At 43.7% G+C, this 26,691-nt stretch overlaps 1 protein-coding gene and 1 pseudogene across 2 annotated transcripts in view; one reads left to right on the plus strand and one right to left on the minus strand.

Annotated features, from left to right (window-relative positions):
• Positions 1-26,691, plus strand: part of MYH10 (myosin heavy chain 10) — a 164,844-nt gene that overhangs the window by 110,075 nt on the left and 28,078 nt on the right. For both annotated transcript variants that reach the window (XM_023513988.1, XM_003791102.2), the window contains 11 exons: positions 5,404-5,597; positions 5,691-5,812; positions 8,738-8,807; positions 8,894-9,054; positions 13,539-13,647; positions 13,937-14,068; positions 15,326-15,532; positions 19,567-19,704; positions 21,572-21,695; positions 23,299-23,470; positions 24,883-25,095. In XM_023513988.1, coding sequence (XP_023369756.1) covers positions 5,404-5,597; positions 5,691-5,812; positions 8,738-8,807; positions 8,894-9,054; positions 13,539-13,647; positions 13,937-14,068; positions 15,326-15,532; positions 19,567-19,704; positions 21,572-21,695; positions 23,299-23,470; positions 24,883-25,095 — 1,642 coding nt within the window. The remainder of the gene's footprint in view (positions 1-5,403; positions 5,598-5,690; positions 5,813-8,737; positions 8,808-8,893; positions 9,055-13,538; positions 13,648-13,936; positions 14,069-15,325; positions 15,533-19,566; positions 19,705-21,571; positions 21,696-23,298; positions 23,471-24,882; positions 25,096-26,691) is intronic.
• LOC105887094 lies at positions 812-1,110 on the minus strand (annotated as a pseudogene).

Here is a 26,691-nt window from a genome sequence, read left to right on the forward strand (position 1 = left end):
TTTTTTTTTTTTTTTTTTTTTTGCTTTGCAGGAAAAGTTATTTAATATCCACACACCTCTCCCAAGTAATTACATTCTGGGATTTCAACTTTTCTTCCAATGCTGAATTCTTCTGGGTTTTTTTCCTCTTATGAGAGGAAAAGGTATAGGTCAGCAAAAACAAAATAAGTTAGTCAAGGGCTCATCATTTGTTTGTCTTATATTTTTACTGCCATGAAATTGTATTCCTGTATGTCCTTCAGTCCAAACAGATGTTCACTGCCACTTATAAATGAGGCTGTGTGACTGTTTCAATGAACAGAGTTTGGAAAGTGCCTTCTGTTCTAGCACTTCAAGTTGATCACATTTTGTTGACTTCTGACAGTCCACTTTCCTCGATTACAGGAAAGATCTCTTTATGTATTTTGTCTTTAAAATATGCCAATGCCAAGGCCAGGAGTGGTGGCTCACGCCTGTAATCCTAGTGCTCTGGGAGGCCAAGGCAGGTAGATTGCCTAAGCTCCCAGATTCAAGACCAGCCCGAGCAAGTGCAAGACCTCATCTCTAAAAAAAAAGCTAGGTGTTATGATGGGTGCCTGCAGTCCCCGCTATTCTGGAAGCTGAGACAAGAGAATCTCTTGAGCCCAAGAGTTTGGCTGTGATGCCATGGCACTCTACCAAAGGTGACAAAGTGAGACTCTATCTCAAAAAATAAAATAAATAAAAATAAAATGTGCCAATGTCTTTATGTCAACTAGCTTTTTAAAAATAAAGTTGTATAAAACCTTTAATTTCTTGGTCTTTTGGGGGAATTCGATGCATCACCACCATATTACAACTGAGCCATTAATCTTGTCCCTTCATCAACATTAACTAGTTTGCTTTCATTATGCCACTGAGGAATCGGTTCTTCCTGCACAGGTTCAAGAGAAAGGCCTTTTGAGAAGTGTGCAAGTTCATTTTGTATATTTACAAAAGCATTATTCATTCTGTTAACTTTTTCATCATTTATGATATTTATCTAATATCAGTGGTAACTGGTTTTGCTTTGTTTTTAGCCTTACAGTTTTTTTTGGCTGGCTATGTGAAAGACATTCCTGGACTTCTGCCTCTTAATTTGTTCTCTGCCATTGTCAGATGTTTGTTATCCGAGTGCAACTTACTGGAGTCCTGGTGATGCCTTCTCTTTGACCCATAAGATAATTTTGCTTATTGGTGGACTCTAACCCTGAGGTTGAAATTTTGAATTAAAAAAAAAAAAAAAGAAAGTCTAAAGCATTAATTTGTTAAAAAAAAAAAAAAAACTAAACATTTAGCTTTGGATTACTCTCATTAAAATTCAATTTGAAAACTAAGCTCATTACAATTATATTTGTTGGTAAATAGATAAATTTGAAAAAGCAGCCTTGGAGCTGCCATGCTAGACATTGATGGTGCATTGTGTTTAAGAACTGCCCTTGCAGGCTAGGGGCACACAAGTCCAGTGTGATTGCATCCCTGCAAAGTAAACATGTGCTTTCTCTTTTGTTGTGGTGGTAAGTTGTTCTGCCAGTAAACGTTGTACAAGTTCCTTCAGTGAATATTTATTAAATAGCTACTGTATGACTAGCACCATGTCCAGGCCAACACAAGGTGGGGGAGTGGAAATGATCTTTGCTGGTGGTCAGGGGGCCAGAGACACGATGGGAACAGCTCTCAGGACACTGAATGTATGAGATGCTGGAAAAATGTCTCCCGTGGAACCTCAGATCCTATGGGAATGATGCATAGAACAATGTGGAACTGTCTTCCCTGGGATCTATCCTAGGCAATTTGAGCCTAGAGAAGGGAGTGGCCTCCCAGGCCTTGGAGACAGGAGGTAAACCAGAGCCTAAGACTTCCCTGAGGTAGTTAGGTAAAGGAATGGAGATTTTAAAAGTGTTTTGGAGTTTGCCACAGTAGCTGGAGGGGGAGACGTTCCAGGCAGAGGGACAAGGATGGAATGTAAGTCGTGGTGTCTTTGGGAAAATGCAGCCTGTTTGTACAGTTGGAGTTCAGGGGTGTGTAGAAAAGGAGCAAGAGAGGTGACTTCATGGAGCAGTTGGGTATTTTCCAGGCGTCTCACAGCTCTGTGAAGTAGGTCTCTATAGCTCTGTTTCAACGGGAGGAAACTAATGCTGGAGAAGGTGGGTAACTGGCCCTAAAATCACCCAGCTCATGAGTGGTAGGTGCTTCTGGCTTTGTGGGTCAAGGCTGTCACTGTGCTGTACAACTGAGCTGAGTCATGTGGACCATGCCCAAAGGCCGTGAGAGGAATTCAAAGATTGAGTGCCTGGTTTCATCTTGTAGAAATGGCTTTTAATCATTACAGTGGGGAGAGCCACTGTAGCAGTGGGGACCGAGGACGATGTGGGAAAGTGAAGCCAGGAGAGGGGCCAGGTGGGGAAGTGTAGGATCCAGTGAGAAGTAGGAGGCCAGCTGGGAAGACAAGGTGTAGATCGAAGACATTTGGAAGTTTGGCTTCCCTGGTCAGTGGTCTCATTAGATTGGAAACCCAGGTAGAAGAATAGGACAGGGTGTGAGGGGGTCGAGGCCATGCACAACCCCCAAGTTTACCTTTCTAGTGCAGACTTCTCTTCCAGGTAGCAGACAATAATATTCTGCTTGTCTGCTTGCCGTCTCTCCTCCACCTGGACTTCTCAAGGGATCCCAGACTTCTGTAGAGTCTTGTCTTCCTAGCCACAAAACGCACATCCCTCCCCATCGGCCACACAGTGGCCCAAGCCAGAATCCTAGAAGTTGTTCTTAACATGTCTTTCCCTCTGCCTCACTTTCTGTATCGAGTCAATCATAAAATTAAGTCAATTCTCTCACTAAGATATCCCTTGGATCTTCTTTCTCTGTCCATCTTCTCCATAATCTCACTAGTTCAGGCTGCTGTCGTCTCTTAGAGCCTAGGTTACTGTGTGGGTCACCTGTCTGGTCTCCCCAAGCCATTCCGCACACCAGAGCTGCTGTGAGCGTCCTAAGCGTCCTGGGCGCAGACCGACCTTCACTGCTCCTGATCTTTCACTGACTGGAATGGTCTTCCCCCAGCAGGCTCATTCTGGTACTGAATGGCTTTTCCTCACATCTCTAACCACTCCTTTCTCCACAGCATCCTGTTCTTTCTTGCTATTTGTAATTATAAATGGATTTAATATTTGTTTCATTTATCCCCTGATACACGGTATGTGTATCAAGCATGTTAGTGCCAGACAGCATGCCAGGAGCAAGGATGTGATGTTGAGTCAAGCAGACATGCTGGGATCAAACAAGGATTTGCAGAAGGCAAAGGCGCCTTTGTGACTTGGATGGCGAGTAGACTACAGGTGTTCAGCAGCTGATGAAGGCAGTGAGGTGTATGTAGTTAGAGTCACTAATGAGATCACCCAGGTGAGAATATGGATTGAGAAAAGCAGAGGACTAATGTCTGCACTTGTGGGTGGGTTGGGTTTAGGTCCCTAGTAAACATAGGGCCCAGGAAAAGAAGGGAAGCTGTCAAGGAACAGGGGACTGGAGTGGTGGAGGCTGGGGGGGACGAGAGGAAAGCCAGGAGTGGAGAGAGGTTTAGAACGCTCCCGAGATGCCAACAGGGAAACATATCTTGGCCAGATAAAGAAGCATGGACAGCATCTTGGTTTAGCGGTTGACCAGTCATCACCCATGTAGTATTTGGCAGGAGAGGGGCAGGGTGCTAAAAGCCAGTCGGCTGCACCCTGGGAGATTAGCGGAAGAAGATGTGGATTGTGTGAACTGCTCTGGAGAGAAGCTTGACTCTGAGGAGACAGAGGAGAAGTGGGTGGACACAGGGTCAAGGGAAGGATGCCCACTTCACAGGGCATGCAGAGGTGGGCTTCCCTGCTGCTTTCTGCTGGGCAAGTGAAGGCACAGGGAAGAATGGTGGTCTCTGGGGGCACATGGACTCCAGTGCACAAGGAGAGGGAGCAGCTGTTTGTTTTTCTGAGGTGAGAGTTTCACTTTGTCACACTGGGTAGAGTGCTGTGCCATTATAGCTCACAGAACCTCAAACGTTTGGGCTTGAGTAATCCTCTTGCCTCAGCCTCCCAGGTAGCTGAAACTGCAGACACCCACCACAACGCCCGCCTATTTTTAGAGCCGGGGTTTCACTTTTGCTCAGGCTGGTCTCTAACTCCTGAGCTCAGGCAATCACCTGCCTGGACCTCCCAGAGTGCTGGGATTACAGGTGTGAGCCACTGCACCTGGCCTGAAAAGGAGCAGCTTTGACCCAAACCCTGAGTTAGTGGCCATATAGCCCGTGCCTCGGCCTGGGATACAGCCGTCTTTACATACCGTCCTCCCAGCTCCCATATAAGACTTGGATAACTCGAGCAGTTACTTTGCCTCAGAGGGCTTGGTTTCCTCTTCTGAAAAAACCTCTTTGGAATCAAAAATAGAGCAATACACGTAAAGTTCTTCACACAGTGCCAGGTCCCCACATGTTCTGTCACATGAAACAAATGAAAGAAGTGAGGTTGAGGGCATTAAAAAGGGCTGTTCAGCCAACACACTGTTTTTTAGCTATTTCAGAACCATGTTTCATTCATTTAACACTTTTTTCAATAGGAATATATGCATATTATACACCAGATGTTCTGCTTGTGGCTGGTGTGCTGCTTATAGTATCATTGATACAAGTATTAAGATAAGTTCCCTATCTTCATGGGTAATATGAAAGCATCAGCTACTTTAATAATAGGGGAACGTCTGGAAAGTTTCACTTTTGTACACACTGTAGGAAACTTGCATTTCTTCTCTTCAGATGAGTCCTTCCTATTTTGTGTTCTTGCCCTTTAATAACGTTATTTATGAGGACAGAGCTAAAGTTTACACATTGCTACAAATCTGAATGGATGTAATCTGATCTTCCTGCATTCATTCTTGAATCTTGAATGACTTTTCTTACCGAAGATGTAAGGCCTAGTAAGAGATCATTCTGGTTCCTAATCCCTGAGCATATTCACTAAGGGAATTTTTCCAATCAGATATTTGTATGTATATTTTATGAGCCATTTCCTATTTTGAGGCTTTTCACAAAATCAGTTTGTGTATCAATAATGCCAGCCAATGACCTCTCACGTACCAACTAATTGTAAATGTGATAGGCAGAATCTTAGCAAAGACCGTGTGACTTGGCACTGAGGCCAGCATCTGCCCGCGTGTGGTGGGGCGCAGCTGTCAGAGCACTACTGTATCCTGCCATAAGTGTGCGGCTGTTAGTTCCCGGCTTGTGCAGTGTCTAAATATGCTGACCGCCTTACCTATATGGCATCTCTTATCATTTGTCCCACAAAGCTTGTGCTGCTGCACTTTCACTGTGTCTTTTCCTCCCCCGCCAAAGACTTAGGTTTGGCTTACATTCCTTTTCTTTTTTCTTCTCACCAGTGGACCGGATTGTGGGTCTGGATCAAGTCACGGGTATGACTGAGACAGCTTTTGGTTCTGCATATAAAACCAAAAAGGGTATGTTTCGTACCGTTGGGCAGCTCTACAAAGAATCGCTCACCAAGCTGATGGCAACTCTCCGAAACACCAACCCTAACTTTGTTCGCTGCATCATTCCAAATCATGAGAAACGGGTATGTATTAAGCAAAACATACACTACTGTTTAAAATTGATCTAGCTCAGGTCACAAAGATTAAAGTATTACAACTATTATTTGCTTTATTAGGCTGGAAAACTGGACCCGCATCTGGTGCTAGATCAGCTTCGCTGTAATGGTGTCCTGGAAGGCATCAGAATCTGTCGCCAGGGCTTCCCCAACCGGATAGTCTTCCAGGAATTCAGACAGAGGTATTGCTAATTCTTAACATTTTTTGCACATATATCAAAGCTTATCTTAATATAAATCAAAACAGTGATATAATTAGGAAAGATTTTTTTCCTTATGGCCTGGATGGTTTTCCGTTTTCTTAGATAGCAAAGGGACAATGGTTGTTACCTTGATTATTGGTAGGAAGAGTGAATATCTACTATAAAAAGTCGGCATAGTAGGAACTACAAAGAAATGTTCCCTATCTTTGGGGCTCTGGAGGTAGCTGTGAGATAAAACATACAGCTTTCTCATTTACACACTTCTACCTGGATTCAAACATAATTATTTTTTAAAGTGTCTTTTTTTTTTTTAATAGATGAGTAACACACATTCAAGAGAGGTAAATAAAAATGATTCAGGAGTGATTTCTGAAAATATTTTGGGATATATATTTCCATCTTTTTTTTGTTTGTTTGTTTTTTGCAGTTTTTGGCCAGGGCCAGGTTTAAACCCACCACCTCCAATATATGGGGCCAGCACCCTACTTCTTGAGCCACAGGTGCCGCCCTCTTTCCATCTTTTTTTAATTAACATATCAGCATGTGTGTGCGTGTGTGTATTTTTTCCAATATATATGTTTGTATACACACATGCATCCAATTATAGTCCTTTAGCCAAAATAGAGAAGGAAATAGGATAGATTAGAAAAGGATTAAGAAAAAAAGGAATATTTATGATGTAGATACAAATGACTTAATTTAAAAAAAAGAAAAAAGAAAAGCATCAATATACAATAGAAACGGATGTGAATGTATGATGGGAAACGGTTATTTTAGAATTTTATTTTATTTTTTTCACTATGTTAATATTTTTATTTTTTTTATTTCTTATTGCATAACTGTGTACATTAATGCAATCATGGGGTACAGTGTGCTGTTTTATTTTAGAATTTTATTCAGTAATTTTTTTTAATGGTTAATTTAGTTTTTCTTCTGGAAATAGATTTCTAAGTATGAGAGCATTTGTTGTTCAGTGAAATAAGTGGGGCTGCCAGGTCAAAGAATGGCCCTCTTGCCCTTTCTCCTGTTGCTCCAAATGTAATCGACTTGAGAAGCTCTTCCATTCTCCATGTGTCCAGGAAAGCCATCTTTCTGACCCCACTGTATGATAAACCATCTGGTAGATTTTCACTCTCTATTGATAAGAGAAAAGCGGGTGTATAATTGGCATCCAGAGTACAAAGTTGATTGATATAGCCAGATTCATCCTCAAATATTAGTAGCCAATATCTTTTTGCTGAAAAATTTTTTTGTGGTTGAGGTATAACCTGTATACACATACAATGAGTTATGCAAATTTTAAGCACCCAGCTCAGTGAATTATATACACTGGGACTTATATACACCCAGACCAGTGCTGTTTTGAATGTCAGCCTGACATTTTGAATGTCCTAAGTGGAAGCCTGTGAATGTTGCTCTTACAGCCTTTCCAATTATCTTATACATGCCTACAAATTGATAGTAACATAAAGTACAAAAATCCACATTAAGGATGTGAACATTTTGTTGGAAATGAAGAAAAATGAAAACATCATGCTTTGGTTTCTCCTCTGCCACACCCTCCCAAACCTAGTCTTTAGTCTAAAAGAATTAACCTTTCACATTGCTTCTTCTTATAGAGAAACTAGAGCTACAGAGAATCTCAGATTATCACCTGTTGGTTTCTTTACTCTTTTTTTTCCTTTTTTTTTTTTTTTTTTGAGACAGAGTGTCACTATGTTGCCCTCTGTAGAGTGCTGTGGCGTCACAGCTCACAGCAACCTGAAACTCTTGGGCTTAAGCAGTTCTCTTGCCTCAACCTCCCAAGTAGCTGGGGCTACAGGTGCCTACCACAAAGCCTGGCTATTTCTTTCTGTTGCAGTTGGCATTGTTGTATAGCAGGTCTGGGCCAGGTTTGAACCTGCTAGCCTTGGTGCATGTGGCCGGCGCTGTAACCACTGTGCTATGTACAGGCACTGAGCCTGGTTTCTTTACTCTTTAATGTATGTAATCTACCGTGTTTCCCCGAAAATAAGACCTGCCCAAAAAATAAGCCCTAGTAGGATTTCTATACATTTGTTAAATATAAACCTTACCCCGATAATAAGACCTAGTGATGGGCATGGCTATGCATAGCCACGCCATGCGTTTTGGCACAGAGCGGTAAGGAAGACTGGAATACCTTTTATCTGCCACAGGTCCTTTCTCTGAGCTGTTTGCACTTGCGTGGGTGCCCATGTGGTAACCGGGGTCGCATGTGATTACTGCAGTCGCAGGCATCCTGCTGCTCATGTGCGAACGGCTAGGAGAAAGGAGTTCATGCATCATTAGCGCCAGCCCCACCAACAAGGTTGGCTCCCCCTGTCAGGTTCCAGAAGAAGATGACTTAACTGTATTTGAATAAATGTAGATTGTTGTATTACACTTAATAAAAATAAGATATCCCCTAAAAATAAGCCCTAGTGTGTCTTCTTGAGAAAAAAAAAAGACACTGTCTTATATTTATTTTTTTGAGATAAGAAATAAGACAGTGTCTTTTTTTTTGTTTGAGACAGAGCCTCAAGCTATCCCCCTGGGTAGGGTGCTGTGGCATCACAGCTTACAGCAACCTCCAACTCCTGGGCTCAAATGAATCTCCTGCCTCAGCCTCCCAAGTAGCTGGGACCATAGGCGCCAGCCACAATGCCTGGCTATTTTTTGGTTGCAGCCATCATTGTTGTTTGGTGGACCTGGGCTGGATTCGAACCCACCACCTTAGGTGTATGTGGCTGGCGCCTTAGCCACTTGAGCCACAGGCACCGAGCCAAGACAGTGTCTTATTTTCAGGGAAACACGGTATTATTTTATTGTCTCTTAGAGCAAAACTCACAGTAGGTAAATCTGTTCACAACTTGCTATAAAATACTTTGAAATCTTTTCCTACAGGTATGAGATTCTCACTCCAAACGCTATTCCTAAAGGTTTCATGGATGGCAAACAGGCCTGTGAACGAATGGTAAGCTTTTCTTGACTTTTCTGGTTTGTATCCTGTAAATATAATCTTTTCTATAGCAAAAAATAAACAGACTCCTTTTCTCTTAGATCCGGGCTTTAGAATTGGACCCAAACTTGTATAGAATTGGACAGAGCAAGATATTTTTCAGAGCTGGCGTTTTGGCACATTTGGAGGAAGAAAGAGATTTAAAAATCACAGATATCATTATCTTCTTCCAGGCTGTCTGCAGAGGTTACCTAGCCAGAAAGTAAGTGGCTGCTTGCCGATTACATGCTCACTAAGGATGTGTTTGTGCTGGGGATGCATGTGTGCTCGAGACATGCAAGTCCCTGTCCTTGTGGAAGTCACCTCTAATGGGAGAGAGCCAAGTAAACAGACAAACACCCTAAATAATAGGATGCCACAAAAGGGGACACACGGGGGCTGGAGGTCCTGCTTCAGCTTCTCCAGCCAAGGCTGTAATGTCAAGAGTTGGAAGGCTGGCCCTGGGCATGGAGGAGAGAGCTTTCCAGTGAGGGATTCATGGCAGCAGCCTGGCAAGAGTCTGTTGTCATTTGAGAAGATGAAGCAGTCTGGGGTGGCTGGTTCAGGGTGAATGAGAAAGAGCAAGGTGAGAGAATGGGCCCAAGACGTGGGCTCTGGGCAGGGCTTAGAAATGCAGTGGAACGATAGCAATGGACGGGGGGCGGGGGGAATCTATGTTTTCAAGGCCACCTGGTTACCTGGTGCAGAATCCAGGACATGCCCCCAAAGTGGGATTGGATGGGCCAGAGGGAAGTTGCTGTGATTTGAGTGGACAGTGATGGTGCCTGGGCCCATGAACATGGTAATTGAAAAGGAGATTGAGAGAAATGTTGAACTTGAGATAGAACTGAAAGGACTTAGACTGGCTTACAGGGTAACCAGTGTTTTCTGGACTACTTCTTATAGGCTTCAGGAGTGAGAGATACTGAGAAAGGTGAATAGTTTGCCGTTTACACAGCTTTTACAAACAGATTATGAACACCTGGGCTAGAAGTTAATGCTCTGCAGCACTGTGGTCCAGGCATGAGTTGGAAAGCACCTGTTGCATTTCCCAGGCATTCCGCTTACCAGTCACTGGTGAAGGGCTTTAAGCAGAAGACAGGGGAGGCAATGCTTATGTTTCTTTGCCTATAAGGTAGAATACTGAGTTAAAAGGGTAGCATAGAAAGCTCAAGAAAAATATATGATATCTGGCTGGGTCTGGTGGCTCACACCTGTAATACCCACACTTTGGGAGGCTGAAGCCATAAATTCAAGACTAGTCTAAGCAGAATAGCAAGACCCCATTTCTATAAAAAATTTAAAAATAACCCAGGCATTGTGGTACATGCTTATAGTCCCAGCTACTTGGAAGTCGGAGGGGAGGAGGATTGCTTGAGACCAGGAGTTCAAAACCAGCTTGAGCAAGAGGGAGACCACCATCTCTACTAAAAATAGAAAAATTAGCTGGACACTGAGGCAGAAGGATCACTTGACCCCAGGAATCTCAGGTTGCTGTGAGCTATGATGACACCATTGAAATCTCACCCAGGCAAGACTTTGTCTCAAAAAAAAAGGATAATATCCTGAATGACTATTGCCAAAAAACATTTGGCAGAAAGGAGCAACAGACTTGAGTTTTCATGTATCTATGCTAAGAGTGTGTTTGAATAATAAAGTGGACCTGCTTGTAGCAAAGCCCCTCCTCACTGTATCCGAACTACAGAGAGCCTATTGGACCATGAGGAGTGAGCGCCAGCAGGTGCCTTCCTCACTTCCTAGAGTTAGTAAGACACTTTACAACTGGCAGAATATACAGTGCAAAAAATGAATTACATGCATATGCTTTGCATGGCTTTTTTCATTGATTTCTAAACTTTGTTTGCTAAAGTTTCAAGACAGAAAATCAGAAACAAAGATGTTAAGGCAAAAGATTTATACAATCTAAAGAGAAACCGGAGTATGCAAAAACAAAGATAGTATATCACATTATCTCATCTCAAGGACTTAAAACTAACAAATCCATGTGATCTTAAATGTAAGCCAGCAATCCCACGAGTCACACTATGTATATGTGACTTAAACTTAGGACACATCAATAAAAGAAGACAACCTCTTTAAGAGAACCAGGTCGTGATGTGGAAAATAACAGAACAATTCTTATAGTATTTAAAAAAACAAATGACTTTGTGGAAATCCATGAACTTGAGGCTGAAGCACCCTGGAGGATCTTTTGATGACCATGAAAAGAGGGAAGAGATAGAAGTGATTCTGAGAGGATGCGAAGTCCACTTCCCAGACACTTGAAGACGGGACGCTGTGTTTCAGAGGCAGGGCCCAGAGCAGCTCATCAGCGCTAACTGTCAGGTGACTAACTGTGGAGTGGGAAACCAGCTGCCTCATCCCACTAAATAGAATGCCTGGCATGTTTCTAACTCTTGGCATTCCAACAGTTTTATCTCCTAGAGGGCTGAGGAAGCAGCTAGGGCAGTGGTTTTTAGTAAGAAGATCTGGCAAATTTTCATTGGATTTCTGAGGGTAACTGCAAGAATTGGAAAGTGAACACTTACAGAGTTTTCCAACCTTTTGGGTTCTCTGTACCACACTGGAAAAAGAAGAGTTGTCTTGGGCCACACATTAAATACACAAACACTAATGAAAGCTAATGTGCAAAATCAAAAAAATCTGTGCGTAATTTTTGTGATACCCGCCACCACAGATAAACAAAAAAGTTCTCATGTAATTTGCATGCAACCTGCAGGCCAAGGGTTGGACACCCTTGTGCAGTTTAAAAGACATTTTTGAAACTATTGTTTCAAAATCTTAAAGTTAAAACTGGGCCGAACCTTTTTGGGTAGTAGAAATAAGTTAGGAGGTAGAAGTCTGTATAGTGAGTAAGAATAAGAGCAGTTATGAAGCAGTGGGCTCAGGGAAAATTCTACCCAGCAGGGAGGAATTAAAATAGTTGGCAGTATGATATTGTGAATTCCTGTGAGGAAATGTGACAGGCAGGTCAGCAGGCCACTGAAAATTCATCATTTGTGCTCTAGAAAGCAACTATCAAGTCTTCTGAGACATTCCAAATTGCATCCTGATACAACTATTTGGTGGAGTGAATGAACAATTCTCCAATTTTTTTTTTTTTTTTTTGAGTGAGTCTAACTGTCTCACTCTCGGTAGAGTGCTATGGCATCACAGCTCACCGTAACCTCAAACTCTTGGGCTTAAACAATTCTCTTGCCTCAGCCTCCCAAGTGGCTAGGGCTACAGGCATCCGACACAACGTCTGGCTACTTTTTGTTGCAGTTGTCATTGTTGTTTAGCTGGCCTAGGCCGGGTTCAAACCTACCAGCCTGTGTATATGTGGCCGGCACCCTACCCACTGAGCTATGGGCACTGCCCTCTCCATTTTTTTCTATCGCCGTTGATTTATTCTCTTTTCCCAGGCGCATCCTGTAGGTATGCCCCTGAACACTTATAAAAGAGAAATAATCACAGACTATATCTAGGAAGTTCCCAGTTCATTCACTTGCTCAGCAAACATTTTAGGGAGGCCTTGCATATATAGTCAGGCTAGGGTCACAAAAATAGCTGGGCAATGGCCCTTGCTTCTGGGGAGCTCAAAGGCTAGTTGGGAAGACAGCCGTCTAAGTAGATAATTGGAGTGGAGCCTCAGATCTGTGACAGGGATGAAGGAGTCTCTGAGGTCATTCTGGTGCTCTGATGTCCAGGGGATGAGAAGCTCGAGCAGGAGAAGGGCACAGCCATGTGCCTGCACATGCAGCACACAAGGTAACATGGGTTTAGCTGAGGAAAAGCTGGTAAATGCCAAGTCCAGAGAGTCCGTCAACATGTAACATGGGGCTTCAGGAGAGTGGTTGGGTAGAAACCAGACCGCCGGAAGACAGGGAGTCGGGTCCTGGGAACATTTGCCTACAAGTTGTCTATCAGCAGGACCAGCAAGGTAATGAACTTTGTTTGGGTCTGGGTCGTTTTGGCAGGATAGAAGGTGGTTTCGTTGAGGGGCTATGTGCCTGAAGGAAGTAAGAAGGTGAAAGTGCTGGAGTAGACAGAAGTGGGGCTTAGACCATGTTGAGGGATTGAGAAGGTAGCATGGTGAGTGGGGAACCCAAGCGAGGGCTCCACAGTTCATCAAGAATGTCCATGTCGTAGTGGGAGTCTGGTGACTTCTATGAGCCTTCATCTGCAATGAGAGACAGGAATGCGATGGCTGACCTCCAAGCCTGCTCCAGCTTCGGGGGCTGCACTGTTTTCTTGCAAAGTGTTGTGAGGAACCGAAAAATAACCTTAAAGGGGGAAGAGTATTTCTTTTGTGACAAATGAAAAGAAAAACTGGAGAGTCACTAATAAAGGAGCAATGAAGAGCCCTGGCAAAGGGAGGGCGGGGCCTCCTTTCACACTCCAGGAAAGCAGGAGGTTTATTCACACCTGAGAGAGTGTGTACGTGTGTGCACAGGGGCTAGTGGCAGCAGGAGGATGTGCAGGGCAGCATTGGGGAAGAAAGCACAGGGACCGTGCGTGCTGGAGGTTGCTGAGCTGGCCTTGATTAGAGCTACGGTCCCATTTCCTTTCCATCTCACCAAGAACTCAAGTGACGAGCCCATTCCCATCCTAGCCAAATGAGAATATTTAGAAAGTCTTCTTATGGTAACTTCTATTAAAACTGGCCTTTTCTTTACATAGTAAGTTTTTCTCACTGTTCTTCAGGGCCTTTGCCAAGAAGCAACAACAACTAAGTGCCTTAAAGGTCTTGCAGCGCAACTGTGCGGCTTATCTGAAACTACGGCACTGGCAGTGGTGGCGTGTCTTCACAAAGGTGGGCTTGGCTTGCTTCTCTCTAAATCCCTTTCTAAATAGCAGAGTGGGCTACTTAGGCAGAGGGGGCTCGTGCCTGTGACTCTAGCACTTTGGAAGACCAAACCAGGAGGCTCACTTGAGCCCAGGAGTTTGAGACTGCAGTGAGCCATGATGATACCACTGCACTCCAGCCTGGGTAACAGTGAGACCCTGTCTCAAGTAAAGAAATAAATGAATAGCAGAGTTTGATCAGTAAAAACCTTAGGAAAGAAAAAGAGAGGATGATAAACTGCTTAACTTTGTCATAGGTGAAGCCTCTCCTACAAGTTACTCGCCAGGAGGAAGAACTTCAGGCCAAAGATGAAGAGCTGTTGAAAGTGAAGGAGAAGCAGACAAAGGTGGAGGGCGAGCTGGAGGAGATGGAGAGGAAGCACCAGCAGGTGTGTGCGCTGACATCATAACCCTGCGCCACCCCGAGTCACTGCAAGATCTTCCACGGACAGCACCTCTCACCCGTTTAATGATGAATGTCGTTACCTATTATATCATGTTTTATGTGGAGCATTTTCACTCATTTCCAAAGTATATACATTTTGAGAATAGAGCTAACAAATACATCGTCCCTTCCATTTTAAGTTTGTGTACGTTAAAAGTAATCACATCCTTGCATCTTTGCTTTTGCTATTCTTGCCCTTTAACTCCTGTGTTAGATGAGGCTCCCAATGCTGTGGGATGCTCCTGTGTCTGCTTAAAAGGGGAAATAGAAAAAAATGAAAGGACGAGATGCGTGAGTACAAGGCCACCGCTTGCCTCTTTTGTAGCAACAGTGATCTTGAAGGAGCAGCTCTCTTACAGGCAGGTTTTTTCATGGACAAAGCAGATACTCAGGAAGTGTTTGTGGATGACATTAATAAATAATGTTGAAGGCCAAAAATATTAATGAAAAAGGCCAAGAATCTTAATACCAGACTGACATTAGTAGTTAATGTGAACTTGATCACATTTGAATAGTATTTTCTATCTCCCATTTGTGACTTAATAAACTGTAATTCTTAAAAAGCATGAATTTAGGCTCGGCGCCTATAGCTCAACCAGCTAAGGCGCCAGCGACGTACACCTAAGGTGGCGGGTTCGAATCCCCAGCCCAGACCCGCCAAACAACAATGACGGCTGCAACCAAAAAATAGCCGGGCGTTGTGGCGGGCGCCTGTGGTCCCAGCTACTTGGGAGGCGGAGGCAGGAGACTCGCTTGAGCCCAGGAGTTGGAGGTTGCTGTGAGCTGTAATGCCACGGCACTCTACCCAGGGGGACAGCTTGAGGCTCTGTCTCAAAAAAAAAAAAAAAAAAAAGCATGAATTTAATATATATTATTCAGAATAAGCTGAGGCAATAGGAACAACCAAAATTGCCTTTTTTCATGTAGTTTATTTTGCTATAGCCAAAAACCTATTTGAAAGTTTTACCAATGATGTCATAGATTTTTTTTTTTTTTGGCCAGGGCTGGGTTTGAACCTGCCACCTCTGGTATATGGGACCAGTGCCCTACCCTTTTGAGCCACAGGTGCCACCCTGATATCATAGATTTTTAATTCCCAGTTTCTTTGATGACACACTGACATTTGAAATCGTGGTGAATATATTTTCTTTATGCACTGGGGGCAAATCACAGTACCAGACACTTTTTCTTCTGATTGCAGCTGTTAGAAGAGAAGAACATCCTTGCAGAACAACTACAAGCAGAGACTGAGCTCTTTGCTGAAGCTGAAGAGATGAGGGCAAGACTTGCTGCTAAAAAGCAGGAATTGGAGGAGATTCTACATGACTTAGAGTCCAGGGTTGAAGAAGAAGAAGAAAGAAACCAAATCCTCCAAAATGAAAAGAAAAAAATGCAAGCACATATCCAGGTATCTATAATAGTTTTGGAGAGTTTTTTTTTGTTTTTTTGTTTTTGGGGGTTTTTTGAGACAGAGCCTCACTATGTTGCCCTTGGTAGAGTGTCATGGTGTCACACCTCATGGCAACCTCGAACTCTTGGGCTCAAGTGATTCTCTTGCCTCAGTCTTCTAAGCAGCTGGGACTACAGGTGCCTGCCACGACACCTGGCTATTTTTTTTTTTTTTTTTTGGTTGTAGTTGTCATTGTTGTTTGACAGGCCCAGACTGGATTCGAACCTACCAGCTCCAGTGTATGTGGCTGGTGCCCTAGCTGCTGAGCTACAGGCGCTGAGCCTATAATAGTTTTTATTTAGAACTATTGGATTTTCAAGTGGATCTGGTGAATAAATAGCAGCTGTGTATTTGGGTTCTTATGTCCTTTGAGTAGCAAGAGGGTTCGAGGTCGTGAGTACCTACTTTTAGAAAGATGACTATCATTTGAAACACGCATGTAATAGATTCCCTTTGAACATAGATTTGTTATTATGTTGAATAGGAATCTTTTTTATGTTCTGATGTAACGTCTTACAGTTTGCAAAGAGATTCAAAGTTGGAAACCTCCCAGGGCATGTAGCATTTTGTAGATGACCTAACTTGCTGTCTGTATTGTCATTAATAAGGCCATCACTTACTCCATTCATTAGGTAGGCATCTACTAAGTGATTTGGTCCATAAAAAATGCTTCATATTGATGTAGGAGGTGGCCAAGGATCAGAATGTTTAAAAATTAGCCTTTCCCTGAGGCTTATTTTCTTTTTGAAATACAAGCTAAACTTTGAAAAAGTGTAACTATATACGTGTTTGAATACCCAGAAAAATCCATCCATGTCCTGGGACACATTGCCTCTGTCTCCTGTCTGCCACCAGCACCTCATCTAATGAGTGTCAGGATCTGCCATCGTTGCTTCATGGATCCAGTACCAGACTTTCTTCTGTGCCTCTCCCTTCGTACTTTTCTCACCCTACAACTTTGCAAAGTACAGATAATTCAGACATTAGCCAAAACCACAAAAGTTACCATCCTTAGCAAATATCCCATGCAATAAAGTATCCAGGCACTTTTCTTTCATTTTTCAACACAAAACAGCAATCAGACATCCTATAACAGGTTAGAAGAATATCACAAAGGCTATAAAAAGTACACACTCTTTAATCCAGCAGTTCTAAATTTAGGACTTCATTTAAAAGATAAACAAATGGAAGCCATGCAATTATTTAGAGTATTGTTAAAGCAGGGTAATACTGTACAGGTAAAAATAAAAAGATGTTTATTTTCATGGCTATTGATACTATATTAATAAAGAGAATTGCAAAATAGTGTGTACACAATTAGATCTAATTGAAACTATTTCTATAACTTATAAAATTTATACGTGTGATTTTATATGGGAATACCCAGAAGATCTAGAAGACTCTTCACCAACAGCATGTTATCAGAGATGGTATTATCAAAGGTTTTGATTTTCTTTTCCCTTTGTGAAAGAGCATTTGTTCATTTCAATAATATTTTACTCGTGTAGGATAAGGACCAAATTCATATTCAGTCTCCCCAACCTATTTTTTTAAACTCTAAATCTTAACATTATGTGAAGTCTCTGTGTTTCTTTACTTTAGAAAACAAATATGTCTTTGTAGAAACAGGGTTTGGTTCTTTTCAGCTTCTTAAAAACTATCTTGACATTCTTTTACCAGATTCTTTTAAACTTCTAAATTTTTGTACTATCATAACTCATTATCTCTTTTTGTGACATAGAAATTCATTCAAACACATTCTTAGAATATTTATGATATTATTAAATAATTGAATATTAACTTTCTTTTCTCTTATAGACTGTTAGAGGTTTTGTATTAACTGCATGGCCCGTGGGAAGGCCTAATCTTATTATCCCTTGCCCCTTTTTTTGGCGTATGATACTTATAGAGATTTCTGATCTGCCCCCTATGCAATCAGAACTACTTACTAGAGTTATTTTTTGGTTAGGTTTGGTTTTTAAGATTAATTTCTTGATTTTAATATTAATGATTATGGTACAAAACCTAGAGAATTCACAAAAAATAGTACTTAAGAGAGTTTCCTTCCAGCTGTCATACCCCTGAAGTCTATTACTTTTTCTTGCATTATTCTAAACATATACATAGGTCCATTAATTAACTGAAATTATACTGAACATACTATTATATTACTTGCTTTTGTCACCTTATGAGTGAGTAGTTCAGGGCTGCAATTAGCAAAATCCACCCTGTAGGGAATGCTAAAACAGATGACCTGTTGTTTTGTGGGGGTTTTTTGAAGTTTTTTGTTTTCTTTTTTTGTAGAGACAGAGTTTCATTTTGTCACCCTTGGTAGAGTGCTGTGGCATGACACAGCTCACAGCAATCTCCAACTCCTGGGCTTAGGCGATTCTCTTACCTCAGCCTCCTGGGTAGCTGGACTACAGACACCCACCAGAACACCCGGCTATGTTTTTGTTTCAGTTTGGGTTTGAACCCGCCACCCTCGGTATATGGGGCCAGCACCCTACCCACTGAGCCACAGGCGCTGCCCTGACCTGTTTTTTTAAACCAATAAATAGTAAGAGAGAAGGAAGAAAAAAAAGTATAGAGAAACCTGGACCAGTAAAAGAGTCCTAAGAGACATATCAATCACAGCATTCAAAACTTACTTGGATACTGATTTAAGCAAACAAATATATTTTTTCTATGGTCTTAATTTTTTATGGATATGGCCTGAAGATTTTAAAGATAAAATATGATGTCTGGGATTTATGAAAATAACCCAGGGGGCAGAAGGGAGAAGGTGGAGATTGAGATGAAATGAGATTGGCCGTAAACTGATGCTTATTAAGGCTGAGGCGATGCTTACATTCAGGGTTCATTATGCTACTCTGTCTACTTATCTGTATGTTTGAAGCTTTTCAAAATAAAATATTCATCTTTTGCAAGGGTTTCATTCTAAAATTAACCATGAGCAAATTATTTAGCCAAAGCTACTGCTGAAAAGTTTCTGAAATTGGTCATATATCAACTTGTATGTACGATCCCATTCAGTAACATATGGTTATCACATATAATAATGTGAGGTATGAAATAAATATCTGCATGTTACAGCCAAAGGAAGTATAAATGCTGGACTCCCATCTAGTTGGGTAACATACTCTTGTTGTGAAAGGCACACTAAAACCAAAACTATTCATATCTCCCTGACCTGCAGCATTTAAATTCTTTTCGTGTTTTTTCTCTCCTCCTCAACTGAACATTACAGTTTAATTCAACTAAATTGCATATGCATTTGATGTACCTTTGATAAATTATTCATATTTCCCTGTGTTGCTAATTTTATTTAACAATATGAATTTTAATTACTGTAGGTTATTCCAACTTTTTTTTTTTTTTTTAGAGACAGAGTCTCATTCCGTCACCCTCAGTAGAGTGCTGTGGTATCACAGCTCACAGCAACCTCCAGCTCTTGGGCGCAGGTGATTCTCTTGCCTCAGCCTCCGAGCATCTGGGACTACAGGCGCCCACCACAACACCCAGCTATTTTTTGTTGCAGTTGGCCGGGGCCGGGTTCAAACCCACTACCCTTGGTATATGGGGCCGGCGCCCTACTCACTGAGCCACAGGCACCACCTTGTTATTCCAACATTTAACTATCAAGACCTTTTGTAGCATGTGTATAGTTACTCAATATTATAAATACATCTTCACTATATGTCTTTTACCTAAATCATATCTGTGACAATTTCCTGAAATTGCTAATTTAAATGTTTTCAGAGTTTGCTACACTTTGCCATGTTGACTTCCAGAAGAATTGACCCAGTTTGAACTTTAGCCTATAGTGAAAATAAATGTCTATTCATATAATCACATTTCCTATTTTTAAAAATATTCTTGCCATGTTTAAAATCAAAAGCTAGTATGCCATTTTAAGGCATTCCTGTGTCTGTGGATGTGTGTTCGCATCTCACGGAGAAAGCGAGGGGCTGACTGTTATTCTTCACCAGGACCTGGAAGAGCAGCTGGACGAGGAGGAAGGGGCTCGCCAGAAGCTGCAACTGGAGAAGGTGACAGCGGAGGCAAAAATCAAGAAAATGGAAGAGGAGATTCTGCTCCTTGAGGACCAAAATTCCAAATTTATCAAAGTAGGTCTATTTCCATAAAAGGCTGAGTTTAGAAAACAGAATACCTATGTTGATTTGCTCACTGAAGGAGGCTTCAAACAGAAAATTCTCAAGATTTGGGGTTTATTTACTTGATTTTCTCTTTAATTCTCTATTTATATAGAAATCTAAAGATACAGACATCATTTAGTTTTTTAAACCCACCAGTCATCTTTATAATCTTTTAGACTTCTAACTTGTGTACATGGATCATTCAGTGATGACTTGTTTCCATCTGTGCAAGGGTTAATTCAGCAACTCCGGTTGTGGAACTGAATGACAAGCATCTGGGCCAAATTCCAAGGGCAGGTGCAAAGAGGAGTGAGCTTTCCTGCCTTTGGAGTATAGTCTGCATTGCTTATGACTAATGACCAGGACACATGCTGAGAAATCCCTTATCCAGCAGTTTCGTCCTTGTACAAGTGTCATGGAATATACTTACAAACCTGGATGGTATAGCCCACTGTGCCTAGGGCATGTGGCTAGGCTACAGACTGTGCTGAAGACTGTGGTCAGTTGCAACACTATGATAAGTACCATATTTTGCCATCTATAATGCACTCCTGTGTATAAAGCACTCACATTTAGGGCCCAAACTTTCAGGAAAACACCTTCAAGAAAGTGGTCAGCTCTCAGCCAAGACAGCCACAAGACACATTCAGGAAGGGCTAACAGTCTCCTGGTAAACATGCATATCACACTGCCCTCCCGCAGCCGCTCACTCTGAAGGCTGCACCTTCTCTCTTGGGAGTCCTTCCCTCCCCACCATATCGGGGACTGCAACTGAGATCACCACCCATGTGGCCAGTGGGGCTGGAGCTTCTGAGGCCACATGCCCTATGGGCAGCCAGGTGGGACCCTGGGACCTGCACATGGCTCCTGGTCCCCTTCACACAGCCTACCTCACCAGCCCTGCCTCCAGCCACTCCCACTAGGTCGCAGATCCTCCCAGACTGGAACCCTGTGCACCCTATGGGCCCAGGTGGGAGGGTGCAGCAGCCCCAGGAAGCCACTGGGATCTCCTGCCCCAGAGCTGTACTACCCACATTCTTAGTTTTCTCTCAAAAGTTTGGACAAAAAGTATACATTACAGGTGGCAAAATATGATATTTATGTATCTAAACCAGTGATTTTCCACCAGTGTGCCATAAAAGGATCTTAGGTATACCATGAAAATTTTTAAAGATCACTAATTAAATTATTTTCAAAAGACGTTCAAAGGACAGTAAGTATATTCTTTTTTTTAACTCCTTATTTTTTTGATCAACATAATTTAAGTGTGCTGTGGAAGTTTTTAAACTATAGGTTCAAGTATGCTGTAAGGTAAAAACAGTTGAAAAACACTGATCTCAACTTAGCGAAACACGGAAAAGGTACAATAGAACTGTGGGATAAAAGGTAAAGAACAGTCTGGCTTGTATAGCGTCCGTGTATGGACGGAGGGGGCAGGACGGGAAGTTGCTCCGGGTGAGTCAGCGAGTGAGCGGTGTGTGATGTGAAGGCCTAGGGCACCACTGCACGCTGCTCTAGACTTTATAAACGCTGTGCACTTAGGCTACAGTTAATTTTTTTAACGTGACTGCACTGCTGTGTCATCACGGCTGTGACTACACTAGGCAATCAGAGTGTTTTGACTCCTTTATCATCTGAGGAGAGGGACTGCCATCATGTGTGTTCCATAGTTGATCAAAACATTGTTACAAGGCACATGGCTGCAAACAAGCCATTGAGGGAGGCAGTGCCAACATTATTCACTTCCTCTCTAGGCAAAGAAAGCTGGCTTTTCTGAGTAATAGCAAACAGAGTCGTTCTCTTGAATGCCTTTGCTGAAGCAATATTTTCTATTTAGGAAAAGAAACTCATGGAAGATCGCATTGCTGAGTGTTCCTCTCAGCTAGCTGAAGAGGAGGAAAAGGCTAAAAACTTGGCCAAAATCAGAAATAAGCAAGAAGTGATGATTTCGGATTTGGAAGGTTAGTGTTTGGGACCAGAGAAACTTAGGAGTAGCACATGTGACTGTAGGTTTTACTTTAAAAAACAGAGTGTATAATAATAGAAAGCGGTGTACATGGTGATTACTAATAACAATGGCCTTCGGTTGGGGTTCACGTATTAAAACTGGTCTCCTGTAAGTTATTTTGTATTGCCTACTCACTTAGCATTTATGATGGAATGGCTTAAAATGGTTTTACTTTTTAAAGTTTGGTACTAAGGTAAAAGATATTGCCCTTTGGTGGGCATGGTTGGGTGCCCTCTAAGTTTGGGTGCTGCAGACCATTTGGACTTTCTTAGTGTTTAATGCAAAGATGCAATACGGTGTCTAGTTTCACCTCTCAAAGGGACCGGCCAGTGACACAAAAGCCTGCAGGGACAAAGGAGATACTGCTGAGGGCAACAGTATCTCACTCCATTGACAAAGGTAATGTCAGAAAATCCTGGGACAAGCATCCTCAAACTATGGCTCGCAGGCCACATGCAGCCCGCCTAGGACATTTATCCGGCCCGCCGGGTGTTTTTGCCACCACTACCTATCTTGCTTAGCAGCTGACTGGTCCCAGGGCCCGCAATCCGGCCCTCCAATGGTCTGAGGAACAGTGAACTGGCCCCTTGTTTAAAAAGTTTGAGGACTCCTGTCCTAGGACATTAGGACTTCTGCAAAAGAAATAAGAAAAGAGGGCGACAGTTGGAAAGAGCACACAGAACCTTCCCTGGGACCAATAGCTAGTGACTACATCATCAGCAGAGGGAGGAGGGGCTGGCTGACGTCAGGAAGCTCTGCACAGGCACCTGCAGGGCTGTGCCCACTCTTCCTGTGCACTTTTTCTCTATTTGTTTGTTTAGTGTAGACAAACAGGGAATGGCAGTATACAGTTTTTTTCATACACTATTTTTACTAGTATATGGCCGTTCTGCTAAGAAAGTGCCGTGCCCATAAGCTGATGGGCCTGTTTTTTCTTGCCTGTCCAATCAGCCTGTGATATTCAGTCTCATGCTTGCAACAGACTGGTTCCTGCAAGGGAACACAAAAGCATACAGGTTACTTGGTTGTGAGGAAAGCACTTGAAAGGAATAGATCACAAGCGCTAAAAAGGAATCACTGCAGAACTGTAGGGGGAGAGCAGAAAAGATGCGGGGCCCTCTCTGCTTGCTCTTCTGCCTTCTCTCCAGTGCTGGGGAAGGCAATCTTCTCAGTTCAAACCAGAGGTTCCATTATGAGGGGTGTGGGTGAGAGGCAGCTGGGAACACTGCTCTGGCACCCGCAGGCCACTTTCTAGACTCGGGCACAAAGATGAGTTTGACCTGAAAGGTCCCAGATCCCTTCGGTTCTCACAGTGTAGCTTCACTTCCCATGGAAGGACATCTGTAGACAGCCCGTTTTCTCCCTTAAGCTTCCATCCTCACACTGATTTATCTCCCCTTCTGTTTAATCTTGGTGAGTTTCAAATGACTGAGCAGTTGACACAGTGATGTGCTTTTGAATAAAATGGCTTTTCAGCTTTGATGGGTTTGAATTTTGAGTTTATAGGTATGGTGTCACTCAGTGTGCTAAAGAGCTTTTTAAATATTGTCTTAAAGAACGCTTAAAGAAGGAAGAGAAGACTCGTCAGGAACTGGAAAAGGCCAAAAGGAAACTGGACGGTGAGACGACTGACCTGCAGGACCAGCTTGCTGAGCTGCAGGCACAGATCGACGAGCTCAAACTCCAGCTGGCCAAGAAAGAGGAGGAGCTGCAAGGTGCACTGGCCAGGTCAGTGGCCATGTGGCTGTGTTGCTGGGGTCCCTACGGGGTTTAGTTTCAACAGGCCTCACATCTGAGCACATCTGAAAACCCGGGCAGAGTGCGATGGGTTTACCTGCTGTCCGTGTCTGCCATGAGGGATGGAGAACCACACGTACTGAAGGGTTTAACTGCTATCAGGTGTCTGCCATGAGGGATGGAGGACCACACATGCCTCATTAGTGTCAGGGCAGCAGGGAAGTCTCATAAGCCACTTTGAATAGTTACGCTTGGAAATGATTCGTCATATCGTGACATCCTGGGAGATTCACACCAGAACATATCATTTTACCGCGTCAGTATTTTGGTTTCTGTCAATTCCAGATGAACTTCAGTATGTTTTGGAACTTTAGAGGAAGTCACTTTCTTTTTTTTTTTTTTTTTTTTTTTTCTGAGACAGAGCCTCAAGCTATCCCCCTGGGTAGAGTGCTGTGGCATCACAGCTCACAACAACCTCTAACTCCTGGGCTCAAGCGAGTCTCCTGCCTCTGCCTCCCAAGTAGCTGGGACCACAGGCACCCACCACAACGCCTGGCTATTTTTTGGTTGCAGCCGTCATTGTTGTTTGGCGGGCCCTGGCTGGATTCGAACCCACCACCTTAGGTGTATGTGGCTGGCGCCTTAGCCTCTTGAGCCACAGGCACCAAGCCAGAAGTCACTTTCAGAAATGATGCTCCTCCACTTACAGCAGGGTCTGATATTCGGTTCTAAACCATTGGGTTTTAGAATGCAAATCATATAGAGTAAATATATTTATATCTAATGTTTCATTTCTTTATAAAGAAAGACTGGCTACATAGTTGTAATATGGTATTTAATTTATAATATGTTACAGTCAAGAAAATCTTGTGACAAAAATCTCTCACCTCAAACATTCCAACTATTCCCAGCCAGAAAATTTTTAAACCAAGTGTATAAGCAAAAAGCTGCACCGTGGAAAGGAGGAAAGTAGCAGGGATGGAGTGAGACAGCTCTTGTGCTGTGTTCCTCAAGCATCTTGGAATCAGCTGGTGCACCGCAGGCTGGGTGCCAGTGTGACAGGCTAGACTGCTTCTCTGAGCAGCCCTTGAGCTATGACAATGTTTTTTCAGAGGAGGTGAGGTGGTTAAGGTGAGGTTATCCCACTTTGTGCCAGGAAATGATAGGTGTTGGGGTTCTGGTTCTGGCTCTGCCACTACTGGCTTTGGGGCCTTCAGCGTCACTTACCTGAAGACTTCCTGCCTGCCCCAGCAGCCCCCAGTGCCCACACCCACCTTGGACCCCAGGAAGAGGGTCATGTAACCAGGGTCTCCTCAAAGAGTGGTATTCAGGGGCTGGTTTGCCTGAAAAACAAACCATCTGTGTGCTGTCTCTGAGTCTGCCGTGTCCTGATGTTTTAACAGAGGTGATGATGAAACACTCCATAAGAACAATGCACTTAAAGTTGTGCGAGAGCTGCAGGCACAGATCGCTGAACTTCAAGAAGACTTTGAATCTGAGAAGGCTTCACGGAACAAGGCAGAAAAGCAGAAAAGAGACTTGAGTGAGGAACTGGAAGCTCTGAAAACAGAGCTGGAGGACACTCTGGACACCACGGCAGCCCAGCAGGAGCTACGGTGAGTGGGCCGGGAGCATGGTGCAGGGGGCCCATCACTCTCTCCCCTGGGCTCGTACAGAATACATGGTGAGCCTGCCATCTTTGGGAGGTGGTGTGTTTTTCTTTATCACACCGGGTGGGAGGGTGATGGATTTCTATGATTAGGCACAGGCCCAGCTGCAGGTAGAAATACCGTATGGGCGTGTGTGGATGGACCAGCAGGCTGAGAGGTAAGGGTACCATGTGATGGGAAAGCCGTGGTTAGCCACAGGACAGCGACACACAGAAGAGTCAGAGACAGACAGGATGGGGGGAGATGAGACACACACAACAGCAGGAGGAGACGTGCAGGAGGTCAGGCCTGTGCTGGCAGAGCCAGGCTGTGAGAGCCATGCAGGCAACAGATAAGAAGGAAGGGACGCATTCAGAAAGTGAAAAGAAGGGTGGGTACAGGTGTCAGGGTGTGCATTGTGCCATGGCACATGCAGTATGTCAGGAGCCACAGCCAGATGCAGCAGAAAGTGACAGGCACAGGTGAGGGCTAGTGGGGAAGGTTCCCAGGCAGAGAGCTGCGGTATGGCAGCCAACAGACAATCGCAGGGAGCACTGGCAGTGAGCTGATGAGCAGAGCGTGCAGGGCAGGCCTGTGGCTTCCAATGGCACGCAGCTGACTTTCCCCAGCGGCGGAGTGTGGAGAGAAGCTGTGGGAGATGCTCCAGGTTGCTGTCTTATCAGAGGCCATCAGCAACTTTCCCTGGACTCAGACTGCTTGGTGCCTGAGGTCCAACCCAGGAATCCCAGCCATAAGAGACCCCCTCACCGCCTCCGCTGTAGATTTGGCTGGCTGCATGTGTGTGTGTGCGTGTGCATATACTCTCTTGCATACACACACAAACCCCTGAATCCCATCAGCTGCTCCAGAGTATAAGTGATGGGAAGAATACCCTGTCGCTATGGGGAGGTTGCTAGGCCAAGTAGAAAGTGGGAAAGAGGCTCGGCGCCTGTGGCTCAAGCGGCTAAGGCGCCAGCCATATACACCTAAGGTGGCAGGTTTGAATCCAGCCTGGGCCTGCCAAACAACAATGACGGCTGCAACCAAAAAACAGCCAGGCGCTGTGGTGGGCACCTCTAGTCCCAGCTACTTGGGAGGCTGAGGCAGGAGACTCACTTGAGCCCAGGAGTTGGAGAATTGGAGGTTGCTGTGAGCTGTGATACTACAGCACTCTACCCAGGGGGGATAGCTTGAGGCTCTGTCTCAAAAAAAAAAAAAAAAGAAAAAAGTGGGAAAGACAGAAGAAATCATCTGAGAAGACAAGTATGGTCGGAGAGGTAGGAAATGACGTAGAGCAGCCAGGAGGGATGTGTGTCATGGTACATGCCCACGCTGTTTCCAGGGAGCCAGGAAGTGATCACTGAGTCACCTCACTAGCACTGAGGCACTTGGATGCCTGGGGCACTTGAATATCACAGTATCTGCATAACAGGTCAGCTCAGTAGAACAGCAGGACTGGAGCCAGACTAGGGTGTCAGGAGTGCTCTGGTGAAAGTCCTGGGTCCAGGCTCGGCGCCTATAGCTCAACCGGCTAAGGCGCCAGCCACGTACACCTAAGGTGGC

This window comes from Otolemur garnettii, unplaced genomic scaffold (assembly GCF_000181295.1).
Source record: "Otolemur garnettii isolate 467f Iridium unplaced genomic scaffold, OtoGar3 scaffold00046, whole genome shotgun sequence".
NCBI lineage: Eukaryota > Metazoa > Chordata > Mammalia > Primates > Galagidae > Otolemur > Otolemur garnettii.